This window comes from Fukomys damarensis, unplaced genomic scaffold, assembly GCF_012274545.1.
Source record: "Fukomys damarensis isolate Sample0158 unplaced genomic scaffold, DMR_v1.0_HiC HiC_scaffold_7, whole genome shotgun sequence".
Classification (NCBI taxonomy): domain Eukaryota; kingdom Metazoa; phylum Chordata; class Mammalia; order Rodentia; family Bathyergidae; genus Fukomys; species Fukomys damarensis.
This window is the reverse complement of record NW_022900919.1, coordinates 7,837,761-7,858,304: the sequence shown is the minus strand read 5'-3', so window position 1 is coordinate 7,858,304 and position 20,544 is coordinate 7,837,761. Positions and strand designations below refer to the sequence as shown.

Below are 20,544 nucleotides of genomic sequence, written 5' to 3'. Positions count from 1 at the left end.
TATATATAGAGTATGTATATATATAAAATGGTATTATCTTCCCATTATCTTCAATAAATTCATCTACTTTTTCTTTTGCCATTGACTGTACACTTTCAATTCTTGCTCATCATACACAAAAGCCTAAAATCTATCCATTGGATCCATCAGTTGGTATTATTCAAGGGCTGGACTTAGGATGCAGGCAAAAACAGCCTCCCTCTTGCACTGGGAAGTTCTGCCTACACACCCTGCTAGGAAGTACTTTTTTTTTTTCTTCTTCTTTTTCTTGTGGACTATGGCTTTTTTAAACTTTTAGTTAAAAGTACATGTGTGTAGTACATACATTTACATTCATTGTGTGGAGTTGGTACATGTACATAACACATCTTAATCTTTATTCATTTAACACATCTTAATCTTATTAATTTTTTTATCACCTCTTCCTTCCCTCCCTCCCTACTCCAACCATCTTTTGGTCCCTTTCCTTTTTTTTCCCTTTGTACATAACCTGTTTGTAGAACATAATGTTTACATTCCTTATGTAGCCTTGGTACAGGTACATAACACATCCCAATTCCTTTTTTTTTATCATTCTTTATCCCTTCCCTCCCTCTCTCACCCTCTATCTCTTGATCCTCTCCCCCTTTGAGGGTGAAATATCTCCCTTGCGAGATGGAAATGCTTATTTTACAAAGAAATGTGGCCACCTAATAGTGAATGATTTTTTTTTAACTAAAGGAGTTGCTATGGGCTGAAATCTTAAATATTATGAACACAGCATAGGGATCATCATTAAAGAAAGTAACCAAGAAACCATACACTGAGTTCAAGAAACCCAGCAACTGCCATATGAGTATTCTGGACATTTTGAATTTTTTCAGCAGGATTTTCTGCCCATTGGAGTAATTCTCAAGAAGATGGTGTCAGAAAATGTTTCCTATGGTGTCTAAAATGCCTGTGACTATGTACCCTGAGCTACGATTTCTAAGACATGTCCCACAGATGAACAGAATAAAGCATAGTCCCTATACAATAAAACAGCTTGGCATTTTCTGTCTGTTTATATAGGCCATAATAACTTTACCTCAATTAGAAGAAATTTGTAACATGGCTAAAGAAAAAAACAAAGCTTAAATTTTACTTGTGAATATATTGCATAATTTCCTGCTTTACTTCAAAAAGCCAACCCCAAATCCTACTTTCCTTTCCTATGGAAGCCTGACCATTCTTCAAGGTCCAGCTGATGTCTCATCTCCTCTGAAAAGCCTTTCTCTAAGTCTGCAGTCCTGCTGACCCATCTCCTGTGAAATCCTGCTACATATCTAAGTATGATCATGCCCTGCTGATCCAAGGCACCTGGAGTATAACAACAGATGCTTCAGCTTAATGGGGGATAGATTGGACTCACCAATCAGTGGTTTCAGGCCAGTGACCAGGCCTTGTATACTTATTTCCCCTTAAAGTCAAATTCCATGCATAGTGATACATACAGACATTCAACATGAACTTCTGCATTGCCACAATGATTGGTTAGGACAACTTGAAATCCCCTTCTCTACTGTGAACATGGGCCATTGATCAGTGAGTGGCTCATGGACACAGCCTGATCACCAATGCTAGTCAATGCTCTGCTTGCTGAGAGCGGGCAGTAGGTGGCAGGGACACACAGTATGGTGAACTAAAAGTGAATCAGAATAGGAGCTAAAAGATCTGGGTGCAACAGGTCTTCAGACAGCTAAGTGACTCAGAGCTAGTTGCTTAAACTACATGACTATGTGGTTTCTCATTTCTTAAATCTTCCTAGACTGTCTCTCCTTGTTGGGATGACTAAATGTCTATTTATAATCTCTGAGGTACTACAACATACAAGAATCTGCCAGAGAACTTCACTGGGATATCATTCAGCTCAGAGAAAGAGACTTATTCCTTGTCTGGGGACTTTAAAAATCAACTGTCAGCAAGAATGAATTGATGTGAACAGGGAAAAAGGAGGACATAATGTGAGATCAGCCCCATTTTGATGGTTTAGATACCTTTGTGCTAAGCTGGCATCAATAACAACATACTATTAACCAATCTTTCAAGAGTTAAACATTAGAGAGAAGCTGGTGAGAAAATAAGCAAGGCCATACACGTTGAGCCACTGTAAGATGGCAGTGGAAGGAAGCCTGTGATGAGAAAAGAGTGTGTTTTGAGACAACCTGAAGAACTGGTCTTTCCCTCTTTACCTAGGGCAGCCTCACAGCATCAGAGTTGGATTACAGTTCTTGGGAAGGTACAGGGAAACCAAAAGTAGTCATTAAAGTTTAAACACAGGATCTGATTATTTGAGTCTTTAGACAGCCATTCATTCCACCATCATAACAAACATACCTGGTGGAAATCACTAGGGGATATGAGGGTCTTAAGAATCAGACAGAAAGAAGGATTACATTGGTATGTAGAGTGTGACATCAGACACAGTGCAACTAATATCCATTTATCTGGAGTGAAATAAAGTAAAAGCAATGACCTCAACCACCTGTTTTGTAAAGATGTCAGTTTCTATCAGCAAAGGAGTGATCCAAGATGCTATGATCTTATATAAAGGAGTGGGGAAAAAAGCGGAATTCAAGTGAAAATCAAAATAAACCCAATGCACACGCCCACTCTGCCTCCAGACTGTATTCAAGGTAGCTCCTCTAGTAGATGATTGATGCCCCAGCCCATTCTGACCCCCAGGCTAAGCCAACTGACATCCAAGATGCACAAGCTGTGCAGCCCTCAGGCAGGACCAGGGCTCATGAGTCAAATCAGACAGAAAGAGATCCTCCAGTTAGCACTCTGAGTTGATGTGAGTGGATTCTAGAATGTGTTCTCAGACAACCTCTGCTCTTATAATCAAAACAACTACAGACAAGTGATAAAGCGAAACAGCTTAAATAAAGTGGCTAAAAGACAAACATCAGCTAAGACATGCTTATGACTTTTCTGGTCTTCAGGCTAAGTACATAATATCTCCTGATCACCTTAAAAGAATTAATAGTTGGCCTGTTTCAAAGAGAAGAGAATGGAAGCACAGAATGTTAAGGAGCAGCAAACCTGGAACACCCTATAGGATATGATAAATTGGCTTTGAACTCTTCCGGCACTCTGATGTCAGTTTTCCATCAGAGATGAGCCCCCTGCTCCAAATGAAACTGTAGCACTATAAAAAGCTTTGACAGTCCTTCTTACCAAACTTCCTGGAATTTCTTCAACCTACAAGGCTTCTCTTGATTCCGGCGCCTCCGAAACCATCTTTCAACTTGGCGTTCTGTTAAGTTACATTTCTTTGCCAGTCCATAAATATCAGTCTGAAAAAATATAAAACAAATGGTTAAGTGATAAAGAGCAGAGTCAGATGGGCCAGCAATCAAGAGATAGTGAGACAAAGTTACAAGAGTTTGTGCACTGGGGATGAGAAAAGGAACAAGCAATAAAGAGAATATTAGTAACCCAGCTCTCTGGGTTACTGAGTAATTTCAGTTCTCCATGAGTTGATAGAAACCCACATGTTCAAACTGCATATGCAAGCTTCCTCAATCAACTAAAATTTATTTAAGAGTATAATAGTTCAAAGTGTCAATCAACTACAACTCAATTTCTCCCACAGAGAAATTGAAATCCCAAGAATGTCACTGACTTGTCTAAGGCCTAAAATTAATAGCAAAATGCTGGTAAGAATGTAGACTAGAGTGCTTTCTGTTATTTCACATGATTTATAATAGCTCCAGAAGATAAATCAGGAAAATCTCAAACAGGTACTGGTATCCATTTTCACATTAAATCAGATGTACAGCCTATTTCAAACTAATCTGAAATACTTAATTAAAATAATTATTGCAAAATATGACAAGGATGTTACTTCTTCTTTGGGGAAGAGCTGTGGACTATGGCTTCAAGTTGAAAACAATATAGATGATGAATTAACTAAAAGTTTCAACCTTGAAGGGCTAGTAGGACCAGACACAAAGGATAAATGACCAAGCAGATCAGGTCTGTTTCACAGTGAAATGTTGACACAGGCATGTTTTGTACATTAAACCTATGGTAACACTATTACCTCCTTAAAGTAATATGCTCTGCAATTTTTAAAAAATTACATTGATATCTTGATCTTTCATTTTCTAATGTGAGTATAAGAAAAATTTCAGTATCACCTTAATTCTAATATGTAAAACATAACATCACATAAAACTGACTCTCTGACTCAGTGGGAACTATCCTGATGCAGCAAACAGAAAATCATATCTCTTGTCTCAAAGGGCCAGCTATGACCAATCTCTGTCTGACACTCCCAGAGAGAAAATGCAGCCCTAGGATTCTAATGTGAAATCATGAGGTTTAAAAAATATTGGTAAGTATCTCAAAGTAAAGTTAAACCATTATGAATGAACATGCCAATGGCCAAGGCTTGCCTATGGGCCTGATGGCTGGACACCTTTAGACCAGTCAGATAACTTCTCTCATATGGTTCATGGAGTCACCCAGGGGCATAAGAAAACAGTACATAAAGTCATTAGAAGCCATGCCGAAGATTGGCAGAAGACTGATTGCCATTTTGACATCCCTATGAAACTACTTATTACTTTTAATTTAAAGGGACAGAAAGAAAAACAAAAGCAGGGCTAAGCTCCTATAATTGTTTTACTGTAAAGTGTCCTCTCTAAAATCTGCTCTTTTATAGGCCACGGGTTCACCTATCATAGTTTGGTCTGTTTCTTGAGATTCTGAATTGGCAGTTATTCACAGATGCCAGCCTCTTTGATGCTCATGCCTCACCTGTAAAATAAATTGCTCTAGGTGATACATGTGCTCTAAAAATGTTTGAATTCATAGATGACTCAATCTAACCAACTAGAATGCTCATACTGGCTGTAAGAATTGGCTTTAGGTCAGTCTTCAAATGCCACAGTTTCTTTAGCTCTCTTTCAGAACTTATTTTACATTGATTTTTATTATGCTCTGGTTGAAGAAAAAGGTTAGACCAGGGATGGCAAAACTTTTAGAGCTTTCAATGATAATATCTGGCATGCTATATGTTTGGCACCACTGGGCTAGACAGTCACTTCTACCATTACTACATTTGATCAATGGCAGAATAGTAGATCTTCTGGCCAGAGCTCTTGGTCTGACTCATAGCTCCCTCCGAAAGTATCTTGAAGTTGTTACTGGTACACATGTAACATACACCCAGCGGTACACACCCAGTCACAAAAAAATTGTGCAAAATCACAGGACACAACTCCCACTGAAGGTTAATGTGTGTGGTATTTTGGGCTTTATCAATACCATACTATGCCCTTCTGCGCTAACTAGCACAGAACTGATACTGTGTACAATGAAATGTTTTTGCTTTTATTATTGAACTTACAACAGTAGAAGAGTATTCATGAGTTCCCATACTAATTTTTTGAATAAAGGTGTTATCAATATATATTATTAATGCACTGTTCGACTATTAGATTTGTAATATGTTTGCAATGGTCATACTCATTTCTTGAATCGTCACAAAACTTTTTTTAGTCCACCCAGGAACTTTTCTTATTATCTCAGCTGTAAACCAAAATAAATACTATGAGAATAACACTGGCCAAATTAATGTATGTTAGGTATTGTGAGATTGGTTTGTTCCTACATCTGAAATTACTATTAAGTCATGAACTTTGCCTACCTATATTATATTCTGTTTTCCTAAGTTGTAGAAACTTTTAAGCAACTTGCATTTTACTTGTTATCTTGATTTGCTACACAAATACTTCGTCAATTTTGGAATCTCAGAGCAATTAATTAAGGCTCTGAATTATTTTCCTTTACCTTCTTGTTTAATAAGTGAAGCTTTTAACATATTGGGGGTGATGTTACATTTTTTTCTCTTAATATAAATATCCAAAGTATGTCTATGTTAATTAAGACTATTGTCAGCTGAGTTGGAAAAATGAGTACAAACACAGCTCTAGGCTTTGAAATGCATTTTTAAACTTTCCATTTTCAGATAAAGAATTCACTGGGGCAGAGGGGAAAGACTCTTCTAGGAGTGTGTGCCAGGTTCCAGCTTTTGATTTAGCCACTCAGTGCTGCAGGTTAACTTGTTGCCCCTTGCTGGGTCTTTGCTGTCTTGTCTCAACCACGAGGACTACCTGCTCGTTAAACTCTTCTGGTTACTCTTGGTTTTCCTTTAACTGTCACTGACCATTTTCTTTCCATAATGGAAACTAACAAGGACTAAATTTTCTAGATTAACCTAAATGTCCAATAAAACCTAAATGAGTTCTAGGTCATACATACCAAGTACAGCAAGTAAATAACAGGAACAACATCATTCAAATTTTATAGAAGCTGTCACTAGAATCAATTATTCCCAAGGGGAAACAGAGGAGGAAAATAAAGACTGCCTGAAAGAGCCCAGATTTTTCACAAACATGTATATTTAACTTTCCCTTTTGATGGCTGTAAAATGATGTTTAGAAATTACCATTAGTGAAAGCAAAAATATTTAGGTAACTGACTACAGTCATTTAGAGCACAGAGAAACCAAAAATATGTGAACCCAGGTTTTCAGACTGCCATCATCCGAGAAGCTGCCACCTTCTATGCAGAAGCTGAAGGCAGAACAAGTTAGAGACAGCTGCAGCTTCTCTAGGCCATGCCACACTGTTTGCCTCATGTGGGGCAGTGTGGTCAAACCTCAATACACCTGTGAGTGCAGGAAGCTCACCAGAACAAGGAGACAATCATCAAACTACCTGCAACCAAATCCCAGAGAAAAAAGTTGAGGACCCTCAAAAAATCTAACTATCCTGAAATGATGTAAGCATATACTCTTAATTTTTAAAATGGATGGTGATAGCAGAATGCCTTCCTCATAGATGGTGTGCTGGTTTTGGAGTAGTTTTGTTTCATCTGTCATTTTAACTATGGAAGTATAAGTTTGAGTGAACCCTAGCCCTACCTGGACACTATTTTTTACAATTATAAATTAAAGTCTTTTTTTGGTGAGGTGTATATATGTAGTACACTACAACATTTAACCCATTTGCCCCAAAATATTCACTGGAGGCCCTCATGGCTGCAGCATTTACACATCTAAGTGATAACACTTAGATTACAGTCCTAACCTTACCCCCAAAGTCTGTCATGAAATATATTATTTTTATTATTATTTTCACATTGCTCTAGTCTTTGAAAACAAAAGACATCATCTTATTTGTAGCATTTTGTTTTTGGTAGTAGTATTTCTTTTTTTTTCTTTTGCTGAGTTTATTGGTACATTTTAGGTATACAGTACAGTTACATTCATTATTGGGGTCTTGTACCTTTACATGACAGGTGGTCTTTTCTCATTTTTTTGAGTTTATTGGTACATTTTAGGTATACAGTACAGTTACATTCATTATTGGGGTCTTGTACCTTTACATGACAGGTGGTCTTGGTTCTCATTTTTTCCCCTTGTCCCTGCCCTCCCTTCACCCCCTCCTCCCCTCCCCATTTACAAACACTTTATTTCCATTTTCTCATATTTTTTCCCTTATTACCTTTCCTCTACCCTTCCCACTTTCCCTACACCTTTAGCCCTTTTCTTCCCATTTCACAATGTTAGTTATCTCATTAGGATCTTATGTGCTATTACAGTTTATTCACACCAGACAAACTATTCGGTATTAGTAGTGGTATTTCAATTTATAAAATATAGTTATTCTTGATCACTGAAAATCACTGGTAGTGACCTGGATATTTTTTCTAATTGGGAAATGGTTTTAAAAGGGTACTTTTTACTGTAAAGAGTACTTTGACTACCTTGAATATTTTATAACTGGAATGTAATCGGGCACATCACACTTTAGAGTATACTGAGTCTTTGACTAAAAAAAGAATGCTCCTTATAAAATCAACCCATGACGAGTTTCGTTATGTGTGTGATGCATTTTGATGGTGCCACAATCATCACAAGTGTCAGATAAGAGCTTCTCTATACTAATGATAATCTTTCTTTATCACCACACTTTGGATATATTACCATTAAAAATTAAACCTAGCACTAAATATTCAATTGTGGCCTTTATGCCTAAATCATGGCATTGGTAATTTTCAACACCATAGTTGAACATCTATTAACATTTGTTACTTTATATTACATACTTATAATCTGATGTTATGCTTGGGATACTATATATATAGCCTGTCAACAGAGCAAAGAAATAAGTCCAAATGAATCACATCCTTTGCTGGTCACTGGAAGATATTTCTTGCACAGACAAGGTAAATCATGGATGACTGAATCACTAGGAAAGGATACTGGTAAATCCACAAGCAAAGACTTTGTACTTACTTGCAATGGTTGCCCTGTGGAATTCTTGAAATAGTACTCTAAGATGGCATTTGGTATAATTTTTTGAACTGGTTTTTGAATGCCAAGTGCTTTTGCTAATGGGATAGCAATTAACCTACAAAAATATGAAAAGAAAGTGAGTTCAAAATCTGAGAATTAATTCACAATGACAACAGAAAACTTGATCTATAACTTTAGGTGTACAGTAAAAAGTCAGTCAGTTGTTTGCATGGTGCTGAATGTTGCCCAAAGTGCCATAGTTTAAAGGACTGGCTTCCCAGGAGGGTGTTACTGAGAAGTGCTATGTACTTTTAAGAGATGGGCCCTGGAAGAAGGTCCTTAGGTCACTGGGGATGTGGCCTTTTGCTTCCTGACTTCTGAGGCAAGCAGTGCTTCATCATGGGTTTCCACTATGTTGTACTGCTCTCACCAGAGGCTCAAAGCAAAGGGCCATTAAATCTTGGACTAGAGCCAAAATTACTCTTTTTCTTTATAAGTTAATTGCATTGGGTATTTATTACAGCAATGAGAAGCTGACCACAGCACACTGTCACCGTAGCTAACTATGGCCAACATTTGTCTTTTAAAAGTTCAAGGAGAGCATGTTTGCATACCTTATATATAAGCAGTAACTTTAAAAAATATAATAAAACACACACAATTCTAAAATTTATTTTATGTCAATTCAAATATATTTATATAGAAATCTAGGAATTAGAATAAGAATTATAAGTTCTACTTAGAATTTCATTTTTAACATTTTAAGTCATTAAATTACAATATTACTAGAAAAACATCCTTCAAAGCACATCTACCACTGCATTCCATAAGTTTTGTTATGATATTTTCTTTTCATCTCAAATCATTTCTTAATTTACTTTATGATTTCTTTCCCAATTGACTGTTTACTTAGAAGCATGTTACAATTTCCACATATGAATTCTTGATTTCCTCTGTTATTTATTTCTAATTTCATTTCTTTGCCTTTTTCTTTTTATTATTCTATTACTATCTTATATTGCTTTAAAAAGATATTTCTGGCATGCTACTTTAATTCCTTGTCATATTTTTCTATTTTTAAAGTTATTTTCTTGGTAGTTAACTCGGGAATTACAACTAACATCTTAATTTATAAATCCTTGTTCAGAAAAATACCAAATTGCCTTCAGTGGGAAAACTCCACCCTTTCCTATTCCTTTGTACTGTTATTGTCATATAAATTATACCTTTGTATGTATTCTAATCAGCACAGACTTAGGATTATTATTCTACACAGTTGAATTAATAGAAAAAAGTGTTATAAGCCAAAAACACATTTATTCTATTTTGGAGATTTTTAATACCCATTAATAGTGTAATTTAGCATATAAAACCTTTAATAACCTTATTTTTCATTTCAGTCATACTTTTTCAACACTTCTATTTGTTTATTATAATTTATAATTGCTATTATTTTATTGATATTGATTCGATATTTTCTCATACATTTATTTAGTTCTAAGGCATGGTTTTCTTCAATTCTTTGAACATGTATGAAACAGTTGATTTGAAGTCTTTGTTAAGTCAAGGCTTTCTCAGGGATTCTGGGCTTTTGTGTGTGGGCCACAATTTCTTGTTTCTTTCCAAGTCTTGAGACTTGGTGGTAAACTGGACACGTTAAATACTGAAAAGTGGTGATTCTGGATATCACACTGTCTTCCCTTCTCAGAGTTTGTTGTTGTCTATTGTTTGTTGCCCATCTGTTTGTTTATTCGTTTCTTAAACTAAACTTTAAAGTCAGTATTCTTTGTCATGTGTGGGCACTGAAGATTCTGTGAGGCAGGTTTAATAGGCAATTAATGATTAGAGATTTCCATGAATGCCTAGAACAGTGGTGGTGAAGCTATGGCACCCAGTTATGTTTTAAGACAAAAGATGTTAATGTATGAGTTGTTTTTTCTAAACTAAGACCTCAGTAGTCAGGTTTAATTGAAGTGTCTACACTTTACAATAAATAAGTGAGGTTTGGATTGTAACTTGGATACTCGTCTCTAAAAAATTTGCCATCTCTGGCCTAGAAACAGTAAGTGTCGAAGTCTTTGCTTTATAGCTCTGTGTGCATGTTAGGGCAGGTGTTCAGCCTAAACCAGGACATGTAACTCTGTTTTAGCCTTCACTTCTGATCTACATACAACATTCAAGAGGTCAGAGCTCAGGGCTTTTGCAAGCCTTTCTTGAGTATCAACATAGTCCTAGGCATGCTAAAATCTTTACAAATAAAAGTGGCCTCCCAGATTTCCAAGAATATGCCAGAGTGTTTTTTATAGCCCCTCTTTGGACAACTTCATTTCCCAGCTTTTCATTTTAAGCTTTTTGATAAGTTTATGATTTGAAACAATTTTTATCCATTACCTCCAGGAGCTGTGAAGCTATTCAATTTCCTCTAATGTTTACCCCTAGGGAAAAGGCTTTTTCACCAAGTGAGCTCTGAGTCAGCTCTAATAAAGACAGCCTTGTTAGTAGTCCTTCCAGGGAAGGTACCAAGACAATTCTCCAATGACAGTGCTCTGAAAGAGCGCCAGCTTTGTTCTGTTCCCTTCAGTGGCTGTCAGGCTGACAGTTTCCACTGCACTTGTGGGCTGTTGGTTTTTCAAGGCTACCACAGAAGTGGAGAAGAAAGACAGTAATAAGGCAAGCTTAAATGCCACAAAGCTTGCTGGTCTTCCCAAGATTCTTTTCTTAAAACACTCCCCAGATTGCTGCAAGCCTAAAGCTAATTCTGAATTATAAAAAAGTTAATTTTTTTGATAATTTTTTTATGGTCTTCTGGTTACTTTTATAGAGGAAGAATTTTCATACATCCTTACTTCTAACATTTTTGCTATCCCTAGAACACTGTGGTTTTAATTTGTATTTTCCTAATGATTAATGATGTTGATCAGATTTTCATGTGCTTATTTTCTATTTACACATTTTCCATTTTAAAACCGTTATGTATTTCTTCATTTATTATCACGTTACAACAGTTCTTCATGTAATCTGAATTTAAGTACTTCATAAAACATGTTTTATATATGACTTCTCCCAGTTTGTGGCTTGCCTTTTCATTTTATTTAAAATGTCTCTTTTAAAAGGTAATTATTAAGGCATTTTTATACATCACATAATTTAAGTATGTAATTCAATGACTTTTTGGTAAATTTACTAGGGAATATAACTAGTACAATTAATCAGTCTTAGAACACTTCCATTACCCCAGGGTAATCTCTCCTGCATATACTGTTAAACCTTATTTCTTCCCAAACCTGCCGGAGGCAACCTCTAATGTACTTTGTCTTTACAGCTTTGCCTTTTCTGGATATTTACTATAATTAGAATCACAATACTGTATATGGTCACTTGTGTGAGGCTTATTTCACTGACCATAATGTTTTGAGGTTCACCCATCTGATAGTGTGTATTTGTATTTAGTTCATTCCTTTTTATTGCCAAGTAATGCCCCATGGCATGGATACACACTCAGTGTGGCTTTTAAAGAGCAAACATTTTAGCTCATTCTGAAGGGAGACAAAAGCATGTGTCCAAGTATCCTTGTACTAAGATGTTCACAGCAGCTTCATCTGTAATAGCCCAAAACTGTAAATAAAACAAATTTCCATCAACTAGTTAAAAGTACAAATAAACTGTGCTATGCTACACCCATATTTTGAAAAACTATTCAGTAATAGTAAGGAACCACTGACACAAGCCAAAACTGAAAAAAAAACCTCAAAAGCATTATTTTTTGTGAAAGAAGTGAAAGAAGACTACAATCTATATGATTCTATTTATAGGAAATCCTCTAAATTACTAAATTACAGTGACAGAGCAGGCCAATTATTGCCAGGGCCCAGTAGGTAAAGAGGAATTAATTGAACAAGGGGCAAAGGAGATGTTTAGGTTGACTGAAATGTATATCATGATGGTTGCATGACTACACATATGTCAAAGTGCATCAAATTTTGATGAATTTTACTGTATTAAATCAGTAAATAAAACTGATTTTTAAAAATTTTGATGTGTTCTTATTATTACTTCAGTTCTGACAAAGTCTCTAATTTCTACCAAGCAGTCTGCTGTAGTACTTTATTATAGAGTTTCTGCTTTAAATTATAAATAATCATTTAACCCTCTAATTCATTTTTTTGTATCCATGGAGTTGTGTAGAAAATTTCCTCAGATAATGTGATTAAAGGTATAAGCCAGTTCAACTTCCAGATGGACTAGGTTCCTTTGGAAACAGCCTATGCATTTCAGAGACATAAAAACAAGCTAATTATGCACTAGATGTACACAGAGCAATGTGGCTAGACCACAATACAAAATGCTTTTTTTTTTTTTTTGGTACCAGGGATTGAACTCAGGCCCTTTTGCTTGCAAGGCAGGCAGCGAAAACACTGAGCTAAATCCCTGGCCCCACTTATTTTTTTTTAATGAAAATTAAGTTTTAGTGCCATATCATTTGTGTCAACTAACAATACATGTAAATAAATAAAATGTACATTTTTCTGGGTCACAGAGGCCCATCAAATGTAAGGACACAGTAAAGAAGAGAATGGAAGTAAGGAAGGAGCTAAAAGATAACTAATTTAAAAACTAATTCATATAAAGTTCTTATACACACCAATGACACTGTGCTGTGCTTTGTTTTTATGATTTGAAGAATATGATTAAATAATTTCTCCTTGGCACAGAAGGTCTAAAAACACCCCAACAAAAACTAAGACATACTTAAAATTAACTAAATCCCCAAAAATATATGTGACAGTGTTTTGTATAAATATTAAAATTAGTTCATTCATCTAATCTTCTAGCTGAAATTTTTTATTGAGGAAAACACCCATTATTTTTAGAATAGCACAAAATGGATGGTTTCATATGGTAGTATTCTTAATCATACTCACCCAATGCTATCTTCTCAGATGTTAGAAATTGGGAAACATAGAAAAGGAAAGCAGAATTGAACCAAGGATATATGTAGTAATGGAATAAAACTTATTTCAAAGCCAAATGAAATATAACATTCCTTTCTAGGGGTCATTTGAAAGATAAGCATATGAATAAATATACATGTGAATAAATACACATATCCATAGAATGCATATATATGTGTGTGTGTTTGTATGTGTATATACATATGTACACAAACATATATATGAATTGTTGAACAAGAAAGAGAAATGTGGTCCTTTGTTAACTTCAGGAATAGAAATAACATTTTTAATAGAACAAGGTAAGTAAATAAATTCAGTTATCTAATTCAATTCTATCCTTTCATTTCAAATAAATCTAGAAAGGCATTCATTCACTTTACTTAATAAAAATGTAGATAAATATGAATAGTCACTTAATTAAAATCTTTTAAAAAAAGAAGAAAGAAGTGCAATAAATATTTGATAATGTGAAGGAGGAAATTGAAGGAGGAAAATTATGTCTTACCTCTAAAAGGACTAGAGATTAACTTGCCTGAGCTCTAATTTTGTTGATGTGGAATAAGAAAAGAAATGTTTGAAAGGAAGAAAAATGACTGGTAAACTTCTGCTCCCAGTAAACTGTTCAAAGTTAGTTTAGTTACTAGGGAACAAGTCTCTTCAGTCTGCAACTATCACAGAACTAAGCTTTCAGAGAGCTCCACTCAGTCATGAGAGAGCTTTGTCTAGGTATCACATCAGTTAGTTACCTGATGACAAAAGTTTATATTCCCTTTATTTTCAGTGTTCTTTTATAGAAGAAAAGGAATGCAGCCCTATGCAGATATTAAGAATATTAAGTTTAAATAATTCTCCAAAATAGATACAATAGCCTACTGGCAGAGGATTGAGTCAAGACCCTAAGAAATCAGAAGCTCTATGAGCAAACTTATTCAGCAGGCTCTACTTACATGAACAAAGAATCCAGAGCAATGCAAGACTCAGATAACACTTAAACTACTGTCCTGATTTTGAGACTATTTCCACCTGAAACAGCCTTTAGCAATTATTTTCAACTTATGAAAATTGCTGTAAATGAGTTCTTCCATCTCCCTTAGCCTTCTGTGAAGAATGAGGGACATTCTATCCCCTCATGACTGTATGGTGCTAGTGGAAATGGAAGAGGTGGAGAGTCTAGCCCTTGTACAGTTAAGTGAAAGGAAAAAGTGACTTTCTGATTTTACCATCTCCACCTCTGACTTGGACTTGTGGGGCCATAATTCACACTGAGATATGATTATACCATAAGTGTCAAACTTCTGAGAAGTTTAGATCTCCTTTAAATCTCATTTCAGACACATGAAAGAATACAGAGAAAACAAATTAATTAGAAACTGTTTAACTTGTGAAAAAAAAAAAAGATCAAACCATAAGCCACAAATTAACCTGCAAGAAAAGGAAATCCTACATACAAAGCAAATGAGGGTCACTTTCAAATTATGCACTTTTTTGTTTTGTATCAGTTCTACATCTCCACTCTTACTCTTCTGGGAACACTGCTTCTTGATCTTATATGGCCCTTTGCTAGAACTAAAAGAAAAAAGTGAGCCAACCAAATCACAATTCCTGCTCAATTCACAGAATAAGAAGTTGTAGCAAAAGTACAGTCTAATACAAAAGAAAGAATATTTCTTGCGGTTAATATATCATGGAATATGCTGAAATGTGTCAAATTTATGTGAACTTTAAAGATAGTTCAGAATTTCATATTTGTGAACATCTCTTTGAGTCACATATTTTTTCCCCTGAGATATTAGTTTTCTCTCTTCTATTAGGAATATTTCACTGTGAAAGTCCAAAAAGTACTGAAAGAGTAGACAATATTCCAACAAAATCAATAACCTGGACCTGGTGTCATGGTTCAAGTCCTAGATCTATTCATTAATACAACTGTGACCCTGGCAGGTCACTCATCTTTCATTTTCACTTGCAGATCAAGACATACACTTGTGATGGTATATACTCCTTCAACTATAAGTTCTTATCAAGTACAAGATATAAGTAATATTTCACTTATGATATAAGTGGTTCAATGTACTGTAAGTGATAATAGAAGACCTAGAAAAATATAAACATATTTCAAAAAGTATAATCTCTCTCCAGTATTAAATATTCCTTCTTTCTATTGCTAAAAGAGATAGGAAATTAGCAGAGCAACTCAGTTTTCTGTGGTGTCACAGAATGGAAAAAGGTAAGAAAGAATTACTGCAAGTTTGTTACAAGAAGATACAAGACAGATTACGCTTACTCCTTTACAAAGAGGCAAGAATGGTCCTAGGAATTAAGAGTACTGGATTTCTCCCTTACAGTTGTTGGCAAAGTCAAGATCAGCACATACAGGTTGGTCCTCCACAGCTGTGCTGTTTTGGCAACCAAAATAATGCTCTGGCTCACTCTCATGTGAAGAATGGAGTTGCCCACCAAAAAAGAAGAAATCTGCTATGGTGGGTAGGAAATGGGCCTACATGCCAAATTCAAAGATCCCCAGATCCAGGGCAAGAAAAGCAACTATTTCAGGATAGTAATAGAGTAATTTATTAATTTTGACAAGCAGTGGCAAATTCTACTTTATTTATGTCTCTTTGACAAATTAAACTGTGTAATAAAAAGTAGAATTAACTGTTAAGAAAGGAAGTAAATTTTCAAATGTACTCAACCACGGGCTTTCTTTTCCACCCAATAGCAATAGCACATCGTTGGCCCTAGTGAAGTTATTTCTACAAAACCTTTTGGCAAGTCCATAGAATAGAGTTGGCCATACTAACTCTCAAGATAAAGACCCTACAAATGGTCATAAACATATGATCTGTATTACAGTTAATCTTGGACAACATGATCTTTATCAGAGTTTGTCTTAAGTTTTTCCAACTCTTGACATTCAAATACTCTTTTTGCTCCACATGAATTAATGTGATAATAAGAGTTTTTTGAAACAGAGAACTACAGAGACTACAGATGAACATTTATCTTCTGTTATCAAAGCACCAGTATAATTTTAATAAAAACATTGGAAGATGTATCTACCTAAATTAATTCAAGAAAAAGAACATTACTATTTTTTGAGAAAGCAAATTAATATTTTTCTTTGATTTCCTAATACTTTAGAAAGAAGGGTAGTAATAAAATCTTTAAATAAATTATGTAATGCAGCAATATTTAGTTTCATCTTTAATGAGATATTTTATACGCATTCTAGCATGATAGTGCATCTCTAAGTCACAGACTCCCCTAAGTCTGTCTCCCTGGGAATATGGATACACTGTTAGACACCACAGTATAGGGAAGAAACTGGGCACTGCATTGCCCCTGACACTAAGAAGCTCTGTGATCTTTAATCTGTTTTGATCTCAATTCTCTTCACTATAAAGCTAAAGAATATACTGTTACCCAAGCATCTAATTTTTTTCTCATCATCCTCTAACCTGATGATGTTTTGTGTGCCTTTAGTTACACCAGTTCTCCCTGTGAATTTGTAACCCATAAATGGCAACTTCTGAACAAGAGAATCATTAAGGACCTAATGAAATCTAAAATGTTATTATTCTAGGGTTAGAACAACAAAGAGAAATGAGAAGACACACAAATGCTACTTACTTTTCAAAGAAATATCTGATGATCACCAAGAGAAAAGCATATGGAATTGTCATATACAAATGAGATGGTTTGACAAAGATGAGTCCATCGTGATCGTCAAGATCTGACCACTTTATTGTTGGGGGAAGCCAGAAACTTTCCAACCAGAACCATTCTTTGAATGCCTGAAACATCCTAAACCAATGGAAAAAGAATATATTAGACTTAATCATATCAACACTTAAAATTGAGATAACATTGCTCACCTTTATTCAAAATACCTAAGCCAGAGAATTTTACAAGTAAAATAAGAATTGAATATCATTATTTAATAAGTTTCATGATCCTTTATTTCATTAAAGAAGACTTACTCTTCTAATAGATGCAGACCAAATTTGGCTATGGCATAGAAAACTGAAGTTTTTCATACAGTAGTAAATATACAGTAGAAGTATGCTCACACTTTGGTTACATATTTCCCTCTTATATAATTCTATGATATTAAAAATAACAATGGGCTCTACAACTTCAAAATGCCAAAAGTCAACCTCTTGAAAGCTCCAAGTATGTATGAATCTTCACTAGTACCCTAAGAAATTTCCAAGTGACAAAGGATGACATATTTTATTTCATATTACAACAAGGAGTTCAAATTAGTCCCTGGCTATAACTATTTACGGAGATTGTATTACTGTAAAGCACTGTATAGGCATAAGGGATACAAAGATTCATAAGACAAGATTCCTGCCTTGGAGCCTAAAGTCTTTCGGGCAAGGCTGGCCTGAGTAGGTAACTGCGACTTTTAAAAAATACAGTAAGAAAGGTATATACAAGGGGCTTTAGGAAGATGATGATGGGATCCGAGCCCAGCCAGAAAGCATCACGATAAGGTCACTAGAACAGACGGCCCTTGAAGTATCTTGAATAATAAATGTAGATAAACCAGAGAACAGCAGAATAGGGAAGAGAGAATTGAAGTTTTAAGATGAGAAAGTACTATGATCAAGAACCATAAGCAGAGAAAAACATAGAATATTCTCTAGAAAAAACAAAATATTTTTCTTCTGGTCTCACATAAGTCAACACAGAAGATTTTTATGACCCCCAAAAAGTGTGAGGGTTTCTTCTCACCAGTGTAAGATCTAAAGTCTCACTTCCACTCTGAGGAGTGTGAACAGCCAAAAGGGCCTTCACGATGCTGAGCCCTGTAGCCCAACGATGGCTCCGGATGCAAGACCCAGGGCCTTACTTCCAGGAGCCTTGAACAGCCCAAAGGGCTCCAAGATGCTGGGACCTATAGCTCAGCGAGGCTCCAGGAGCTCGACATAGGAATGAGACTCACCCAGGAAGGAACACACCAGGCTTGTTGGTAAACAGACCTTTATTAGTCTGGCCAGATGGCACTCTCAAAACTGAGCAGCTCAGAGAGGCACAGCACGGGGGTTAGAACAGTTTTTTAAAGGCAAGGGAAGAGGAATGCAAGTACAGCAAGTGGGCCAGGGGTCAGGGGGTCAGTTTTCAGTTATCTGTCTAAAGGAGTCAGCTATACGGTACACCTGGCCTTTCAACTCCAGACCTCAGGCTGTTCTGTTCTAACGAGGCCTTGAGTCGCTATCTTGTTTGCCTGTACCGGGCTTCCATACACTCTGTTTTAATTTTATCTTGGAGCTGGGTAGAAAGAAATGTGTGCTGCTATATGCTGGCTAACTAGGGGTTACATAGCGGTTAGAGTCCCACATTCCCCACTGATTTGGGGGCTCAAATCAAATCCTTGATTCATCATTTTACTTAAAATTTTTAGCTAAGGGGTCACAGCAATTTGTAAAGGCATCTTTTTAGACAGATAAGTTGGGGATTAGGATCCCCAGAGCACATGAAGGTCACATATTTTGATCTTTTGTAGGCTCATAAACTCTTAATTCAAAAGCATAATAGCACATAACAGTTTGACACAATATACGAGTCTATATCTTGATTGTAGTTTTCATTCTTCAGCCGTGCGTGGACTCACCAGCTTCCGGTGTGGTGAGAGCAGGGCCTTGAGTGCGTTGTCTCCTGGAGTAGGAATCTGTGGAATTCTATTTTACTCTAGAGTGGTGGTAGCTGAGCTTCAGCTACCTTGACAGCTGTGGGAATAACCATAAGTACCTCATATAGCCCTTTCCATATAGGTCGTAAAGGGGTCTCTCTTTATTTTTTTTAATAAAATCTTGTATATCTCTGAAGCCCTCTTTGTTTTTATAGGGATGGCCTCAGGCCATCCAGAAAAGTATAAACCCATACTAACACATATTTATAACCTTTATAGGGGGTGGGTATAATCATCTAAAGCTTCTGTTTATTTTTTATAAGTTTGCCCTCTGCTGTGAGAAGACCACACTTGTATAGACTGCCACAGATACACCAAGTGGCAAACAAGAATCTGCATAAGCATTTACCCTTTTTTATTTTGCCCATTGGAGAGCCTGTATGAGTGCCCACAGCTCTGCTCACTGAGCTTACCATCCAGTGGGGAGGAGTCCTGCTTGGACCACTTCATGTTGAGTCATCTCTGCATAGCCAACATAGCGTATCCCATTTTCCATGAAGCTGCTCTCATCCTTGAACAGGACGAAATCAGCCTCAGGCAGCGGGTCTTTTTGCAGATCTGGATGACTGGAGAACAATTTGTCAGTGACCCTGAGGCAGTCGTGTTCAGGGGACCAGGTTCCGAGGGCAAAAAGTAGCAGGGTTTAAGGTTTTAACTGGAGTAAAATATAGGTGGAAATTCTCACAGATGAGAGCCTCATATTATGTGACTCTATTTGAGAGCCATCAATGTCTTGTTATTTAATAGCTCTAAAAGGCATGGGGAAACTGAACAAATTATTTTTGCTAATGTTACCTGGTCAGCTTTGTGCAGCTTCCAGGGCTCATAAACAAGGGAGCTATCCCTTCACAGCTGGATCCAAACTCTAAGATAAATATGCTACTGGCTGATTCCCTGGGCCTACTCCTTGAGTGAGCACCCTTAAAGCAGTATGATTTTTTTAGTCAGGTACAAACTAAAAGGCTGGGTCACATTTAGGATCCCTGATACAGGGGGCAGCAGAGAGAGAGAGAGTTAGTTTTAGCTGTTTAAATGCTGACTCTTGCTCTTTACTCTATAATAATCACTGTCATTTGGGGCCCTTTAAAGGTTCATATATACAGAGAATCTAGATCCTGTAAAAAACCTTTTATCTCAAAAATTTTCTCATCTGTTTTAAGTCCTTTTATCTCCAAGCAGCATAAACTTTATATCCTGCCTCCTGAAGCAGCATTAATAGTTTTTAATACCCTGTGAAGTTTTTATTTAGTACATCCAAAAATTAAAAATAATCATAAATTTTATGTATGAAACTTTATAACATTTAATCTAATTAAGTATCAAAAGCATTTTTTTGAGTAGCTGTCCTTTTTTATTATTAACAGGAGTCTATCTAGACCTGAGTTTATACTTAATGAGCTTGACAAAATTTTAACTTATAAAACCAGGTTATAGAAATTAACCTTATTAGTATCCTTGTTGTCATTTTAATCAAAATATAATTGGACAAACTTTTCAAACAATTGGACACAGACAAACATATAAGACCATTTATGAAACTGTAATATATTCAAATGTATGTG

At 35.9% G+C, this 20,544-nt stretch overlaps 1 protein-coding gene across 4 annotated transcripts in view; it reads right to left on the bottom strand.

Annotated features, from left to right (window-relative positions):
- Nucleotides 1-20,544, bottom strand: part of Cers3 (ceramide synthase 3) — a 111,670-nt gene that overhangs the window by 53,002 nt on the left and 38,124 nt on the right. For all 4 annotated transcript variants that reach the window (XM_010611084.3, XM_010611086.3, XM_010611087.3 and 1 more), the window contains 3 exons: nucleotides 16,915-17,088; nucleotides 8,333-8,447; nucleotides 3,199-3,317 (listed from right to left, as the gene is read on the bottom strand). In XM_010611084.3, the coding sequence (XP_010609386.1) occupies nucleotides 3,199-3,317; nucleotides 8,333-8,447; nucleotides 16,915-17,088 (408 nt within the window). The remainder of the gene's footprint in view (nucleotides 1-3,198; nucleotides 3,318-8,332; nucleotides 8,448-16,914; nucleotides 17,089-20,544) is intronic.